This window comes from Galeopterus variegatus, unplaced genomic scaffold (genome assembly GCF_000696425.1).
Source record: "Galeopterus variegatus unplaced genomic scaffold, G_variegatus-3.0.2 Scaffold811, whole genome shotgun sequence".
NCBI lineage: Eukaryota > Metazoa > Chordata > Mammalia > Dermoptera > Cynocephalidae > Galeopterus > Galeopterus variegatus.
The window spans coordinates 68,335-83,572 of record NW_007726922.1 but is presented as its reverse complement, the minus strand read 5'-3'; the positions used below and the strand labels follow the sequence as shown (position 1 = coordinate 83,572).

General features: G+C 47.8%; 1 protein-coding gene across 1 annotated transcript in view; it reads left to right on the top strand.

The window, feature by feature from the left end:
• The window catches only part of LOC103590388, a 37,207-nt gene extending 23,683 nt beyond the window's left edge, over positions 1 to 13,524 (top strand). Inside the window, 4 exon segments of the mRNA XM_008572607.1 lie at positions 10,267 to 10,347; positions 12,610 to 12,737; positions 12,739 to 13,196; positions 13,199 to 13,524. Of these exon segments, the coding sequence (XP_008570829.1) occupies positions 10,267 to 10,347; positions 12,610 to 12,737; positions 12,739 to 13,196; positions 13,199 to 13,524 (993 nt within the window).
• The last annotated feature ends 1,714 nt before the right edge of the window (positions 13,525 to 15,238 follow it).

Genomic DNA, 15,238 nt, shown 5'->3' with positions numbered 1-15,238 from the left:
GGGGGGGGGGGGGGGGAAGCAGCGGACGGAAGAGCCACAGGTCTCCACGAATCCCCCTGCAGTCCTCCAAGCTGATGGGGCGGGGGGCGCGGGCAGCATGGTAAGCATGGGCCACAGAGAGCGCGGTGACTCTTAAACTGTCCATTCTTTCTCTCCGGACTCCACTTCCCCACCCTGAAAGTGAGAGAGGAGCTAGATTATCTCACAGGTCCTATGAGCCAAATGTTCTCTAACTGGCATGTTTCCTGTCTTAAAAGAAACAAGTTTGCAACGCCCTACATCCGCCCCACCCTCACTCTCTCCCAGGCAGGGAGAGCGATTTGATGAAGATTTGCCTCTGTCCCCCAACATCATTTTCACCGATTATGTCAAAGTTACTTGTGGCCATTAGTCATTGCTCCTCCCACTGGGCAAACACAGGGAGACCTAAGGTCTGGCATCGTGCATTATTTGAGCAAGTATTTTAATATCAATAAACCACGTGTTATGCATACTCCCCTCTGTCTCCAAACTTTATATCCACCTTACAGACAGCACCCTGTGAATGCTGGAGGGGAATCTCCTGGTCTTTGCAATCAGATAGGCTGAGTTCCAAACCGGATACCCACACTTACCACCAGTATGGCTTTGGGTAAATCTCCACTTGGCTGAGCCTCAGTTTCCACATCTATCCAATGGGGATTGCACTGGTTCAGAGGTGACAGGCATATAGTAGTCACTTAAGGTACAGTGACTATTATGTTACTTCAATTATCACTTTCCTTAGTGCTAATAGTTGTTTCCTACTTAGAATAAAGCGGATAAATACAGCGCCCCCAAGTAACAACCTCAAGTGAAGTTACTAGAAAAAACTTGAGGTGCCCCTTGATCTTCTGAGTGCAAGGCTCATTAGAAAGAGGTGAATGTACACTTGCTCAAAGAAAGGGAAGCAGGTGACATAGTTAAGACCGAAGCCCAGTTCCACATCATGCTAGAAAATGTCTTACCTCCTGAGTCTCAGTCTCCTCATCTGCAGAATGGGAGTGTCATAGAACCTAGCACAAGGGGCAGTTGTCAGAATTAAGTGAGACAAGGTAAGCACCTAGCACAAGGTCTGGTTTACAGTGAACAGTTAATGTCAGCTGTAGCTATGGTTAAAAAGGAGACAGCATTTTGGCCACCCGATCACCGCATGTGCAAGTGGTTTAAGACAGGGTGCGGACTGAGGGCAAGAAGAGAATCAGGGTAGGAGGGGGCTCCCCTGACAGTATTGGTCTAGAATGCAAGGAACCCTCTGACCATGGCCAGCAGCTGATGTCTGCTTTCAGGCTAGCTCGAAGAAAATGGAGCACACGAGATTCACGGTAGGATAAGGGAAAACTTCTGACTGCAGTGGAAGACATGAAATTTCAGGACAAGGGCACTCTATCTCTGTGTTGTCCTCGTTTCTGAAGCAAATCCCGTGTCCACTCTTGCTGTCCTCGACCCACCAGCTTCAGTTGCAGCTGTGTGACTGGTCCCCACGCTCCTGACACCATTCCGCCTCAGGCTTCCATGTCTCTACATGTTTCTCTTTCAGGGCTTTTTTCAGAATCTCATTCCATTGGGTCTCCCCGCACAGGACAGCCTGGAATTGCAGAGTTATGTCCTGGGCAACCTTCAACCATAGAAGGATAAATGCTCAGGGCCCCCTCTCTTGGATGGATAATTGTGAAGCTTATTCTAGTGGCTCCTCAGCATCCCCAGAGGTACTAAGGCCCAGTTGCCCACAGCTCAATAACACACTTTAATAGCTTCCTCTCCTTCTGAGATTCACTGTCACTGCTCCCTCACTCCTGCCTCCTGGGGTCCCCTCCCTAATATAACACCTGCACTCATGTCCTTGTCCCAGGCTCCAGTTTCAGAGGAATCTGGACTAGGACAGAAACCTGGCAGTACAACCCCGGTACCTGGTCCAGGAAGCCCTCCCTGACCTCTCCCGCAGGCCAATTTGATCCTGCCTCTCTGCTCTGTCCGATTTCTGGTGTGACTTCCGCTTGGTGGACACATCCCATCCCATTGTCATAGTGCATCTGTGAGCTGGCTCCCCAATCCGCTCCAGGATGCTCGCAGACTGTATCAGTCTCCTTGTCACCTGAGGGTCTAGAAGCTCAGGGCACCCCTTACTTGTATTGCAGTTGTGCTCATGGTTATCAACAACCACATGGACTCTGGCAACTTCTGCACAGACATATTGCCTTTCTAGAAGGTAATACAGTGCTGTACAGAAAAAACACTGAGTTGAGAGTTAAGATACCTAGATTTTAAAACATTACCTGTAGGTTTAATAAGGAATAGTTACATAAATACTGACTTATTTACTCAATAGACTACTCTGCAACCATTTATGATTTTAAAATATTTCGTTACAATAATAATTTTTGCTGAGCACTTATATACCACGTGCTAGGTCAAAAGCTTTTATGTGCATTATCGCATTTAATCCCCACATTAACCTCATAATACAGGCACTGGTATCATCATCATCATCATCACTATTATTCCCATTTCACAAATGAAGAAATTGAGTCTTCTATAAAATCATCAACTAATGCTTATAATGAAAGGTTGGGATAAAGGGTAGGGTATAAAATGGTTTATTTAATATATCTCAATTATGTTGAAATATATGTTGAGGAAAAAAAAGACTAAAAGGTAATGTATTAAAATGTGGGTGGTTGTTGTCTCCGGGTGATGGGATTATAGGTGACATTTATTTTCTCCAAGTCTAATTTGCTTGGTGATCCTGGGCAATTCACACCTGCAAGTTGGGTCTCTGCTGCTCTGCCTTCTCCATCAGATGCAGGCTGGGTCCCCAGGGCCCCGCCTCCTCCTCCATAAGGAGCAGGTGCCAGAGCTGGTGAGCCCGGAGGACTGTATGGTTTTGATATCAAGAGAGGAAACTGCCTGGAGCCAGAGCCCAGCATCAAGAGAGGCTGCAGCAATTAAGCTGGGTCAGATCATCACAAGGACTCACAGGACTCCAACAAAGTTAAAGTTTTATTACAGGCAAAGCATTCAAAGCAATAAGAAAAAGGAAACTTGGAGCAACTTCAGAAAGAACCACAACATCCACAAGGAGTTGCTAAGGCCCCTCTCAGATGCACGAGAGTGGCTTTGTCTCCAGACCACGAACCACCTAGACCCATGTGGGGGATGTCGGCATCAGGGATTTCAAGGTATAAGTTCAATGAGACATTTGTGCACTTCATATCCCTCTGGCCACATAGCCAAAACCAGGCTGATTAACCAGCCTAATAACTAAAGCCAGGTGTAGACGATCCATCTATGTTTTTGCAGTAAACTATGTAACAAGTTGGTACAGGTCCACCTCCAGGCAGTTGTGAACTTCAAACAGTACGTTATAAATCGCTGATTAATACATCTTATCCTTGCTCGTCCAGGCCATGGTCCCAGTGACTCTGGAGATAAGTACAGTGTTACACAGACTGGCTGCAAGTTGGCCCTGTCCTTACAGAGGATGAGGATGAAGATCAGCCTTCCTGAGCCCCTGGAGTCATGCCCCAGCCTTGCTCCAGATGAGCTATAGAATCCTAGAATCACAGCTTGAGCACCAACTGTGCAAGAACTCTCCTGGCCATAGAGGAAGTGCTCTGATATGTCCTCTTGGAACCTGAGCCCAGACTGGCATGTCTCATTCACCTGCCACTGATCCTCTGATCCTGGAGAAGCGGGATCAAGGACAGTGAGGACGGAGACTGGTTTTCCTTGCTTCCCTCACTCCTAAACCTTCCCCCACCCCCCACCTCCATAAAAGCCCTCTGCCAACATCCGATGACCTGGCAGAGTAGGGAAAGCTTGGGATGCAGAGGGTGCCAACCAACCTGAATTCCATCTTCATTCAATAAAAATTTATACCTCATAGGTCAGGAGCTTGCTGGATGCTCTAGAGCTCACAGAAGTAGATAGAGGCTGTCCCTGTTCACATGGGGTTCACAGTCTAGGGGGAGACAGATAATTAACAAATAAACATTTAAATAGATACATGACTCCAAACCAGTACAAGGGAAAGGAAACAACTTGTGAGAGGGAACAAAGGGAGTTTGAATCTGCAAGAGATCAGAGGCCAGGAGGGAATGATACTTCCTAACGGACTGACATTGAAGCTGAGACTTGAGGGGTGACAGCACTGACACAGAAGAAGAGCAAGGGGAAGGGCATTCCAGATGAAGGGAACAGCACATGCAAAGGTTCTGAGTAGAGAATACTTAGCAAGTTAAAGAAGTGGCCAGAGGCCAGTGTGGCTGGAAGGTGGCAGGCATGAGAAAAGCTGGTAGCCCATGAAGTTGGAAGAGCGGAAGAGCATCGTGCAGGGCCCTGCAGCCACGGTGTGGAGTTTGGATCTTACTTCAGGTGTGATCATCTCATGGGCTGGCTTCTCCAAAGGCAGAGCCTGAGACAAGGATTTGGGTGCAGGTGGTTGATTTGGGAAGTGATTTCAGGAAGCAAGAACAAGGAAGTGGAATGACTTAGGAGGGAAAGCCATATACATGTTCATCTTCAAGGTCACTGCTGGGGGAAACAGCAGCTGGAAGCCGCTGGGACCTCCTGAGAAGTGTGTAGGAACCCTCCCAGAATCTTTTGCCTGAAGCAGGGAGGGTAACACCTTTTTACCTGCTGCTGCCTTCCCCCTCTGTTTCATGGTCACCCCCTGGGCTGTTAAGTCAGCAATTCTGGGCTGCACTTTTGCACAGGCTGAGCCGGTTCTAGTAGCATCCCACAAGACCCCAGGACAGAAAGCAGAAAGATGCCACACTCATGCTTGCAGTGGGCCACTGTGAGAGAGAAGTGAGTCTCAGCTCAGAGCAGGATCTGGGGTTAAGACAGAGGCCCAGGGGGCTTCTGACACCAATGGGGAACTTCACACAGTCTTTAAGTAGAAGATGCCCATCTCCTACTTGCAAGTTAGGTGGCATCTGCCCAGCTGTGCACACAAAGGGATCAAAAAGACTCTTGCATGTATTAAGCACCTACTGCATGCATCAACACTGGGAGATTTATACATATTATCTTTAATTCTTTAAGGTAGGAATGATTATCTCCATCTGTCATGTTCAGGAGGTTCAAGTGTTCCTAGCTGACCAGCTTCCCCTAGTTGACCAGCTTCTCCCTTCAGTGAGATCCTCACCAAAGATGAGTCTAGATACCATCTGACACTCAAGCAGTTTCTTCTGGCAGCGCTCTTACAAGAAGGGATAGCAGGAGCAGACTGCTGGCATGGGACAGACACAGTCAGGGGGTCAGATGACCAACTGACTGGGAGACCACTATCAAAGTTTAAGGGATCCCCTCCCATTCTTATATATGTATTCAGTTCAGGTCTATTACCAGGTGTTTCTTTCATGAAGGAGTTTTAAGCTAGTCTTGTAAGGATAAGTTTTATTTTGGTAACTCTGTCTCCTGGAAATCCCCAGGCCAGGGTTGGAAACACCCAGGTCAGGCTGCATCATACCACTGAGTGATAGGTAGTGACAGTCCTGCAAGATGCTTGAGTGGGCCTTATGACTATCACTAATCTCCTAGCCACCATATGTCTCTCATACTGCACCATCTTATAGATGTGGAAACTGAGGCTCAGAGGAGTGCACCAATTTTCAGGAGGTCTCACAGACTATGAGTGATGAAGCTTGGAAACCCTTCCAGCCCCCACTGCTCCTGTCTGAGGCCACAGCAAAACCAGGGCACCTGCCCTAACACCATGTTCTCATCTGGGGGGCTTCCCTCCCCATGGGTCCTCTCCAGCTCGGGTGGTGCCAAGAAGCCAGCCCTCAAGAGCCCCGAGGGCCCTGCATTTTGACTTTCTGCCCCTGCAGGTGTTTGCCTCCTCCACGCAGAGAACTGTGCCGCCACGAAGGCTAATTATAAATGCCGGGTATTTATAGTGAGTTTCTCCACCCAGTGCTTCCAGCACCTCGAGGGAACTATTTACAGAATCCTCCCAGCACCTCGGAGAGAAAGGCAGAGCTTAGCAGGAGAAACTGAGGTGAAGTGACAGAGTAAGGACCCTCAGCAGAGGAGACTTTGCAGGGACCCTGGGAGCAAGCTCTCGGGTTTGTTCAGACAGCTGTCAAGGAGAGAGAGCACAAAAGGAAACTGATGAGTGCACACGTGTCAGATGCCTGGTGGCCACTGATGAGGCCACTTCCCAGCACCAGCCCATTTATCTCTGTGCCTCAATTTCCTCATCTGTAAAATGTGGCTATGGGGCTATGTCTCCTAGGCATGTGAGATTTAAACGAGTTCAAACAGGTAAAGAAGAGAACCTAGAAAGGAGTAAACCTCAATAAATATTAGCTTTTTCTGATTATCAGCATCCTTACAGCAACTAATCCAATAAAGTAGGTAAGCCTTATCCATTGGTTTAAACTTCAGAAAATGAATAATAATAATTAAATTTCTAATTGTTTCCTCTATGATGCATAGTTGTGCCACAAGACTATTGAGGAACCAGATTAGAAAGGCAAAAGAAGCTGGTTTTTCTATATGTAGACCACAGGAGAAAAGTAGGGAAATAAAAAGAGAGGAGAGGAGAGAGTAAGGGAGACAGAGTGCCTTGTTTCTAGTTCTGTGCTCATGGCCAAAGTACAGCGACCCACAGAGCATGTGACAGGTGAGTTGGTAAAAACAAGAAATTGGCACAAGATCCTTGTCCCCAAGGAGGCTACTGTGCATGCACACCTCCTACTCAGTTTGTGGTATTTGTTACAGCAGCCACAGGAAACTAATACACTCCCTGCAGCATCTTCATTAAAGTCCTAGATCACTGAAAAACATCTGGACTACATGAGCCTCATTGCTGTGGATCCATGATGGGGCTGAGAGGCACCGAGTCTACCCGACACCCCTTTCCTTGCACAGCCACGTGTAGGCACTCAGTATTCTGGGACTTGCTGACACATCCTGGCCTGGGGCTATCAACCTCCACAGGATTCCAGGGCCCACACTGCCCCCACTTCTGGCAGGAGGAGAATCCCAGGTAGCCTCCTCAGCAATGCGTAAGCTATTTTCAGCTCAGCAGCTGAGCATTTCAGCAAAGAGCATCTTGGAAGTATTTCCTGGTCCCCTAGAAGAGCCTTGTGTTCCTCTCCTTGTGCATCACCAGATTTAGCCTTACTCCTGCCTGCTCCCACTACATACCATGGTACCCAGAGCACCTCCAGTACAACCAACCAGCTCAGGACAGGGGACCAGGGGTAGGGGGTTCCTATCCCAGAGGTGGGGGGTTCTGCAGGACAGCAGATGGGTGGGGTCTTGGGGGATCCTGGAACAGATGAAGTCTCAAAATAGGCACTGGAGCAGTGATTCTTGGCCCTGATATACACGAGATTCACCCAGGGAACTTTTAAAACACATGATGCCCAGGCTGCTGCAAATTAATCAGAATTTCTGAGGTGGGACGAAGAGGGCAGTTTTTTAAAGCTTCTCAGTGAATCCAATGTGCAGTCAGGGGCTAGACCAGAACTACTGTTCTCAGAGTGTGAATCACAGATCAATAGCATCAGCATCAGCATCACCTGGGAGGTTTGAGAACTGCAGAATCTCAGACCCGTTTAATCGGAATCTGTGTTTGAACAAGAAGGTCTCCAGGAGACTCCCTGGCATGTTAAGTTTGAGATGCGCAACAGTGTAAGACTGCCAGCTCCGAGTCAAACTGCCAGAGTTGGTGAGGAGTGTCCACCACTTCTTAGCCACGAGGCCTCAAGCAAATGACGACCTCTGAGCTCCTCTCTTTCTCCATTTGGCTTTCTCCCCCATCCCACGGGTGGGGGCCAGGAAACCCCTGGAGTCTGCAGTTGCCCAGGGAGCCCAGTAAGAATATCCAGGAAAATCCACAGCCTGTCTTGGAGGAAGAGGTTTAGGTGGACCCTGAAGCTGAAACAATCTGGAGGGCCTCCTGAAGAAAGAGAACATGAAATGCCAAATACAAAACCAGGTACAATTTAAAATATTCTGCCCCTCTGTCTCTTTAAATGAGCACCATCATCAGAGAGATATGTCCTGCCCTTTCAATTTCAAAGAATACAGCGTGTGTATATGTGTGTGTGTACATATATGTGTGTGTGTGTGTGTGTGTGTATATATACGTATATGTATATTTACAATCTTGACCTCATGATAAATTAACAGCCTGGTCAAATGTGTCCCCCCAAGATTCGTGTGTTGGAAACTTGATCCCCACTAACAGTGTTAGAAGGGTGGGAAATCTGATTATGATATTTGAAAGGTGGGGCCTACTGAGAGGCGATTGGATCGTGAGAACTGTGTCCCCATGAATGGATTGATCCATTCATGGAGTAATGAGTTGTCATGGGTGTGGACTGGTGGTTTATAAGGAGAGCAAGTGGGAAGGTTAGCTCTCGCTCTTGCAATTCTCACCATGTGGTACTTGCATTGCCGTGGGACTCGCACAGAGTTTCCACACAGAAGGTGCCCCCTGGACCCTGGACTTCTCAGCCTCCAAAACTGCAATAGATAAATTTCATTTCTTTATAAATTATCCAATTTCAGATATTCTGTTACAAGGAACAAAAACAAACTAACACACAACCTTTCTACAGTAGTTGAAGAATAACAGAATCTTCAAGGTATTCAAGAGACGTGTTACAGAAAGTCAATGTTTCATTGAAGCTCCTCCAATAAGTGATCAGAGATCTGGAAGAACATTGGAAAAGCCAGTGGTTTAGAGGGAAAACCAGGCAGCTCTCTGAAGAATTTTAAAAACAGGAACAAGGATTTCTCAATTTGCAAGGCTCTCTGGAAACAGGCCCTTTCGGATGAAGGCGGCAGGCTATACTTAGAAAGAGATTCATGGTAAAGAGTTCTGCTACTATAAATGCATTTCCAAAAGCCAAACATATGTGTGCACACACATAAATACCATATATATGGAGGATATAAATTGGTGTATGACATTTAGCCCTTCCTAAATTGGGAAAAATATGTAATTACTACTTTTTTTTGTTAGTGAGAGAATAAGAAGACATCTCACTCCAATAAGATCGATCTGGTAAAGAATTATCTATATTCCTCAGTGTAGCTCAGTCAGTCATTCACTCATTCAGTCTCCAAGTAGTTGAGAGTGTCCATATGCCAATGAGGAACAAGACTGATACAATCACTGTCTTTATAAAAGGGCAATCTAGTGCTGGCCTCTCAACATGTGCTCTTAGACCAGTAGCACTGATCTCCTCTGGGAGCTTGTCAAAATGCAGATTCTCATGCTCCATCCTGGGACTACCAACCTGGAACCTGTATTTTAGCAAGCTCCTCCAGGGATGCACATTAAGGTTTGAGAAGCACTGATCTACTACAACCTAATTTCTGAAAGTGCTTAGCCACGGAGAAATGTTGCCTGGAATTTAGATGTCGCTCGTGGCTCACGGGTAGGGTGTCATGAAATGGAAAATTTAATAAAGTTGGCAATATCCAAAAGTTAGTAAATCCCCTTCCAATGCAGATTATGAACCTAAGTCCTGGCTGAATTGTATAATTGCCAAAGGCCATGGAAATCAGCAACTCTACAGTAGCGATAAGGGAAGCTGGGAGGTATTATACAACCATTTCATGATTCATCTGTGCCATGAGTCCAGGGACACTGTCAGGAAGTCAGAGATGGGTTCGAGCTGCAGGGTGAGAGGGTTTGGAGGAAAAGTTTGCCTGTCTTGGTACAGAAACTGAAAAGTGTCAGATTCCAGCTCTGACACTCAAGCCCGCTAATGAATGGATTGGCTCCAAGATCGGCAGGGTAACAGATGGAAGCAGAAGAAATATATATATATAATTTCTCTCAAATTTGCTGAGTCCGATGAAGATGGCAGAAGATTTGGATGCAGCCAGCGTGATTAATCTTACCAACTTTACCTTGAGTTTCACTTTGGGCTGGGGAATGGCATCAGCTTAAAAGTTAATTACAAGCGAGAAACAGATCATGCAGCTGATGTGCACATTACAAACAAATTAAATTCTTAAAATAGGCAATTCACCACTTGGAACAATGGTTTATGAGCCCACGGGTGCATGAAAATAATTGTGGAAGGTGAGCAAACTAATAGCTAAAATATGGGAATTAAATGAGGGCAAACTGAATATATTAACCAAAAAGGAAAGGAAAACATGGTCAAGCTTTCATTTTGTAAACAACAAGCCAAGCGGAATGATCTAGGATGCAACCCCCTGTGGAAGGAGCAGATAGGACCCTGATGGAGATGGGGCTCCCCAAAGATGTAGAAAGAAGCAGCTAAAGTGCAGAGAATCTGGGCAAGAGGAGGGACTGCCCAGCAGGGAAATCTTAGATTGAAGCTGGCAGAGGCAGCATCTCACCACAAAAGGGTAAATTAGGAGATGCGTGGGAGAGGAAGTTTCAACCGTAGAAAGTTGGAAATTAAGTCCAAAGTCTTCATTGGACAAATGAAGAAATCAAGCACAGAGAGGGGAAGTAACTTTCCCAAAGTCACACAGCAAGTGTCAGAGCCCGGACTTCAACCGTGGTCTCCTGACTCCAGGTCACACTTCCTTCTCATTCAAAAGGGGTTGCAGATTCATGTGCCTACAGGTTCAGGCAGGGAGCAGAAATGCAAAAGCTGGCCTGATGTGGGAAACTATAGGCCAGTGGAGTCCAATAGAAATCCAGTGTGTACCACATACCTAATATAAAAGTAGCCATCTCAATTAAGACCAGTCACATTTCAAGTCTCAATAGCTACATGTGGCTAGTGGTCCCCTTATTGGACAGTGCAACCACAGGGAGCGATGGGAAATGCTAAAAACTGGAGAGGGGTGACCCATCTAAATGGAACATCAGCCACAATCCCAATCTAACTTCTCTGAGCCTCAAGTTTTTTATCTTTAAAATGGGAATTTTCTCTTTTAGGGACATGTTTTAAGGACCAAATGAGAAAATTAAATGTAAAAGCAACTTGTCAATGTCGAAACACCACATAAACATAATCATTGCTGCTAGAACTTTCTTAGAGAATAGGGCATGGCTAACCATCACGATGGCATGTGAGCCCCTACCTGCTACTGTCACTAGGATTTCAAGCCCTGCCTGCCCACATCCTGTTCCTGAAGTTTGGAAGAGCCTTCTTCACTAAGAGTTTATAGCCTTCCTGTCACTTCGTACACACTGTCATCCATACCATACTGTAATCTTGGGCACTAAATTCACTGATTCATTCAACAAACACCACTGAGCATCACCTTGTGTCAGTCACTCTGGAAACTGAGAGTCTATACTGGAGTGGACACTGTCGGTGCTCTGTCTCCATCTTTCATCAATCTTTTGTGCTCATTTCCTGATGTCTGTGTGCCCAGCTCACTCTACTTCTTTCCTAAGAGGACTTCCTTTGGGCTACAGGAGCCCCATCACTCATATCTGTGAGTTTATGTCCCCGCCAGGGCAGCCCCTAACCAATGACACATGGGGGCAGGACACAAACGCCCAGTTGCTCCTGGATCCAGGTGGGCCAAACTCAAAGGCATCACTTACCCTCCAGAGCTCCCCGCAGGATCAGGCTGAAGCTGAACTTCCTCTGAAATCTCACCCTTGCTTGGCTACTTCCCCTTCCGGGTCTTTCAGTCAGTTTCTCCTGGGAGCACTTTCCTAATTAATCACTTGCACACGAATCCTCATCCCAGGGCCTGAATCCGAGAGAACCTGGCCTAAGACACAGACATGATTATCACTCCTACAGAGCCCCTGCCATCAAGGAACTCTCCAGCTAACTGGGAAAGCTGAGATGCCACAAGCCGGAAAACACTTTATTCACCAGAAGTCCTTTTGGGAAAAGTGCCATATTTGCTTGGACGGATGTCTTAATAAGATCACTGGGGGCAAAACTGATTCTCTAAGGGCATGAATGCTGCTGGTGCCAAGACTTCAAGAGAAGAGGAGGAAATTGCTCTGTGTGAGACGGTGAGACAGATTTGTTTGTCCCCCAGAGCAGAACATGAAGGAGAACATGAAGGATTTTAGGGGTCAGGACAAGAGTGGTGTGGTGGAATACCTCTCCTCTTCAGCAAGCTAGAGAGCAGCATGCAGACACAGGGCTGGAGACAGAAGAGTCGACAGGAAACTAACCTCTTCAAGGCTTTGGACCATCTCAGGTCATAGAATGAGGCCAGTCTGCAAGCTGCCACCAGTGTCCCCAGGAAGACTGCAGTAGCCTCCTCCGTGTTCTCTTGCCCCCTCCCCACATCGACTTCCCACCAGAAGCCAGAGTGAGCTTTTAAAATGTAGCTAGGTCTTTTTTTTTTTTTTTAAATTGTGCATAGTTATTTTTTTAATCTCTATGTGAAAACTCATATTAATCCCTCTTTGATAGCAATGGTTAGATACTAATTAAAACCTCTATGTAACCATTGTTTACAAAGTTCCTGGTATAAAAACAGGTCAATTGAACTGGAATAAAGCAGACCACAGTTCATCTGATTCTGGCTGTGTGCTTACATGTAAGAGAGAGCAAGCTCTTGTGGGCCGCCAATCCCTTCAAGGGGACCCCACTCTCATGACCTCATACTGTGAATGACAGCTTCAAGACATGAATCTGGCCAGCTGCCCCATGGTTTCAGATCACCCGTCAAGTCCAGGCCGTGTTCCCCTTCTTCAGGGACGACTACGAAGACTGGAAGGACTCCATCTGCTGCAACCTTTCCTCCGACCGATACTTCTGAAAGGTGCCCAGGACCCAACGAAGGCCCAGCCAAGAGCAATTTCTGGGCAGTCGATGTGAGCCTGATCCCGTTGGAGGCACTGCAGCTGCAGAATACCACCTTGTGCCAGCACTGGCAGACAGGGGCATGCAGAGCCTTCACCAAAGACCTGGGCCCCTACATGCTGCATGGTTGGCCTTACTGGCCACCCATTACCCCACTGCCACCACCCAGCAAAGGCTTCAGCATTAAGTCTCTGTTTGGAGACCCCAGGGAGAGGACACCCTGGCCCCAGCTGGCACTACAGAGCAGCTCAGCTCTGACAGGCACAGGGAGCAGTGTGGAGGAGGCCGTGTCCACTCCACCCCTGCACTCCTCCGAGGGTCCTCTGTGGCCCCCCAGCCCCCTCTCCAGGCCCACAAGAATGGAGGGGGAGACTTTGGAGGGGGGAACTATCGGGCCCTCATCCCTCTCCACAGAGCCCAGGGCCTGGCCCCTCCACTTACTGCTGGGGGATTGTCCAGCAGGGGACACAAGGCCTTGCTTTGGGGGCAGCTGCCCACCTACTACTTGCCCATTTACACCCTCAATGTGGTAATGCCCTTGGCCCCACTACCACCCACCTCCTGTCCCCAGTGCCTACCTTTAACCAGCCCAGCCTACTGGGGAGTAGCCCCTGAAACCCGAGGGCCCCTAGGGCTGCTCTAGGATCTAGACACCCCCTTCCAGGGAGTTCCACCCAACAAGAGCATCTATGAAGTGTGGGTCAGCAGCCACCTTTGGGACCTGGCTACCTCTGCCCCAGGCTGGCTGCTCTCCTGGTACAGCCTGTGAGGCTCCTAGGACAGGGGCTGCTTCTCCCTCCTGCCCCTCACCAGCTTGATGCGAGCCAAGGCCAGGATGGTGTCTGCAGTACAGCAGCCTTGAAACACAAGACACCAGCTTGCTGAGAGTACACAATGCTTTTTTGTTTTGTTTTGTTTTTTATTGAATCATAATTGATTAGACATATTTGGGGGATTCAATGTTGAGATATGTTGATCAAATCAATATTACTAGCATATATATTATTACAAATCATACTTATTCTTTATGACCCTTGTCCAATCTCTCCCCATCCCCTCTCCCTCCCCCTCCCCCTTCTAATTACCCTAGATTTCTTCTCTCCCTCTGAAAGAGTAATTGTTACTCGATTGAATTGTTGCCTAGGTGATCTGTCCAATGCTGAGAGGTGTGTTCAAGTCCCCCAATATTATCGTGCAGCAGATGCTCCTTCTGTCACTCTGGAATGGGCTTTGTAGAGAGAGACATCCTCTTCTTTTCTTTGGTTGCTGCTGGTGACTCTCCTTGTGGCAATGCACTTCAGTGGCTGGTGGACCATCTGCACAGTGTGTGGCATCTAGCCACTTTTGTAGCAGCTGTGGTTATTGTGGTGGCTGTGGTGGGCCACGCACATGGAGGTGATGTTTTTGGCATGCTCCTTGGTGCTAGCGGTGTGCCTGGTTGTGCGAGGTGGGGGCGTCCAGTCCTCGGCTCCATACTTCAGGTCCCTGGGCGGGCCCCAAGGTGCTGGCAGTGTGCCTGGGCTGGAACTAATTTTTTGTCCTTTGGTTACTTAAAAAATAGGGGAACTTCCTGTTGGAACCAGTACGTGAGCTGTGGTTTAGCTAAATTGCTGTTTTGCTGCTGTTTCCCTAGGGAAGGCTTTTTGTGCAGCTCAGGTTTTAATGGTTGACTTCATAGGTACTTCCAGCTCTCCAGAGACCCAGTGCACCTGGGTTATGTAGAAACTCCGATATGGGCCTGAGTCTTTTCATCAAACTGCACCCCCTGTAATTCTATATTCTTGACCAGTCTCCTCTGAGTGGTCCTATGCTGATTAGGGGGCAGATCAGCTGTCCTTGCTGTGCTCCAGTGTTCCCCTGGTAGGCCAGTCTCCCCCACCACCCATGCTGCAAACACTTCCCATGGGACTCACCGGTCTCTGAGTGGCTCCTTTTTTTCAGTTGTTGTGGCTTCTCGTTCCTATGTGGGTCCACGGGAACCCTCTTAGTGGTTTTGCTGGCCTAGGGGCCACCGAGGCCCTCTTTTCCCATGCCATCTCCATGCAACTCCATCCAAAGGGCACACCTACAGCTTTTGCTGGTTCCTGTTCCATGTGCTCAGCAACTCAGCCTTAAAGTGGCAGTGGCATGAAATGGTTGGAGCAGTTTTTTCTTTCTCTCATCATGGCTTCCCCCACCTTCATGCACTCCGTAGGTCTCTCCTCCTCTTGCCCTGAGCTCTAGCATCCCCAACTTGGCTGTTGTTACTTTTGTATAGTTGTAAATTGGTTGATTTGTTGGAGAGAGTGATGCTGGGGGTCACCTATTCTGCCATCTTGACCAGAAGCAGGTACACAATGTTTACTGGAAAACTCCACAAAGGTTTGTGGCCCAGCTGGGCACAATCCTGGCCCTGGCCAGTCATGCTTCTGCCTCCCCTACACCCTGAGGCAAGACTGGAGGAGCAGGGCTCAGCCTGGAGTAGCCATTCCTGATCCCATCTT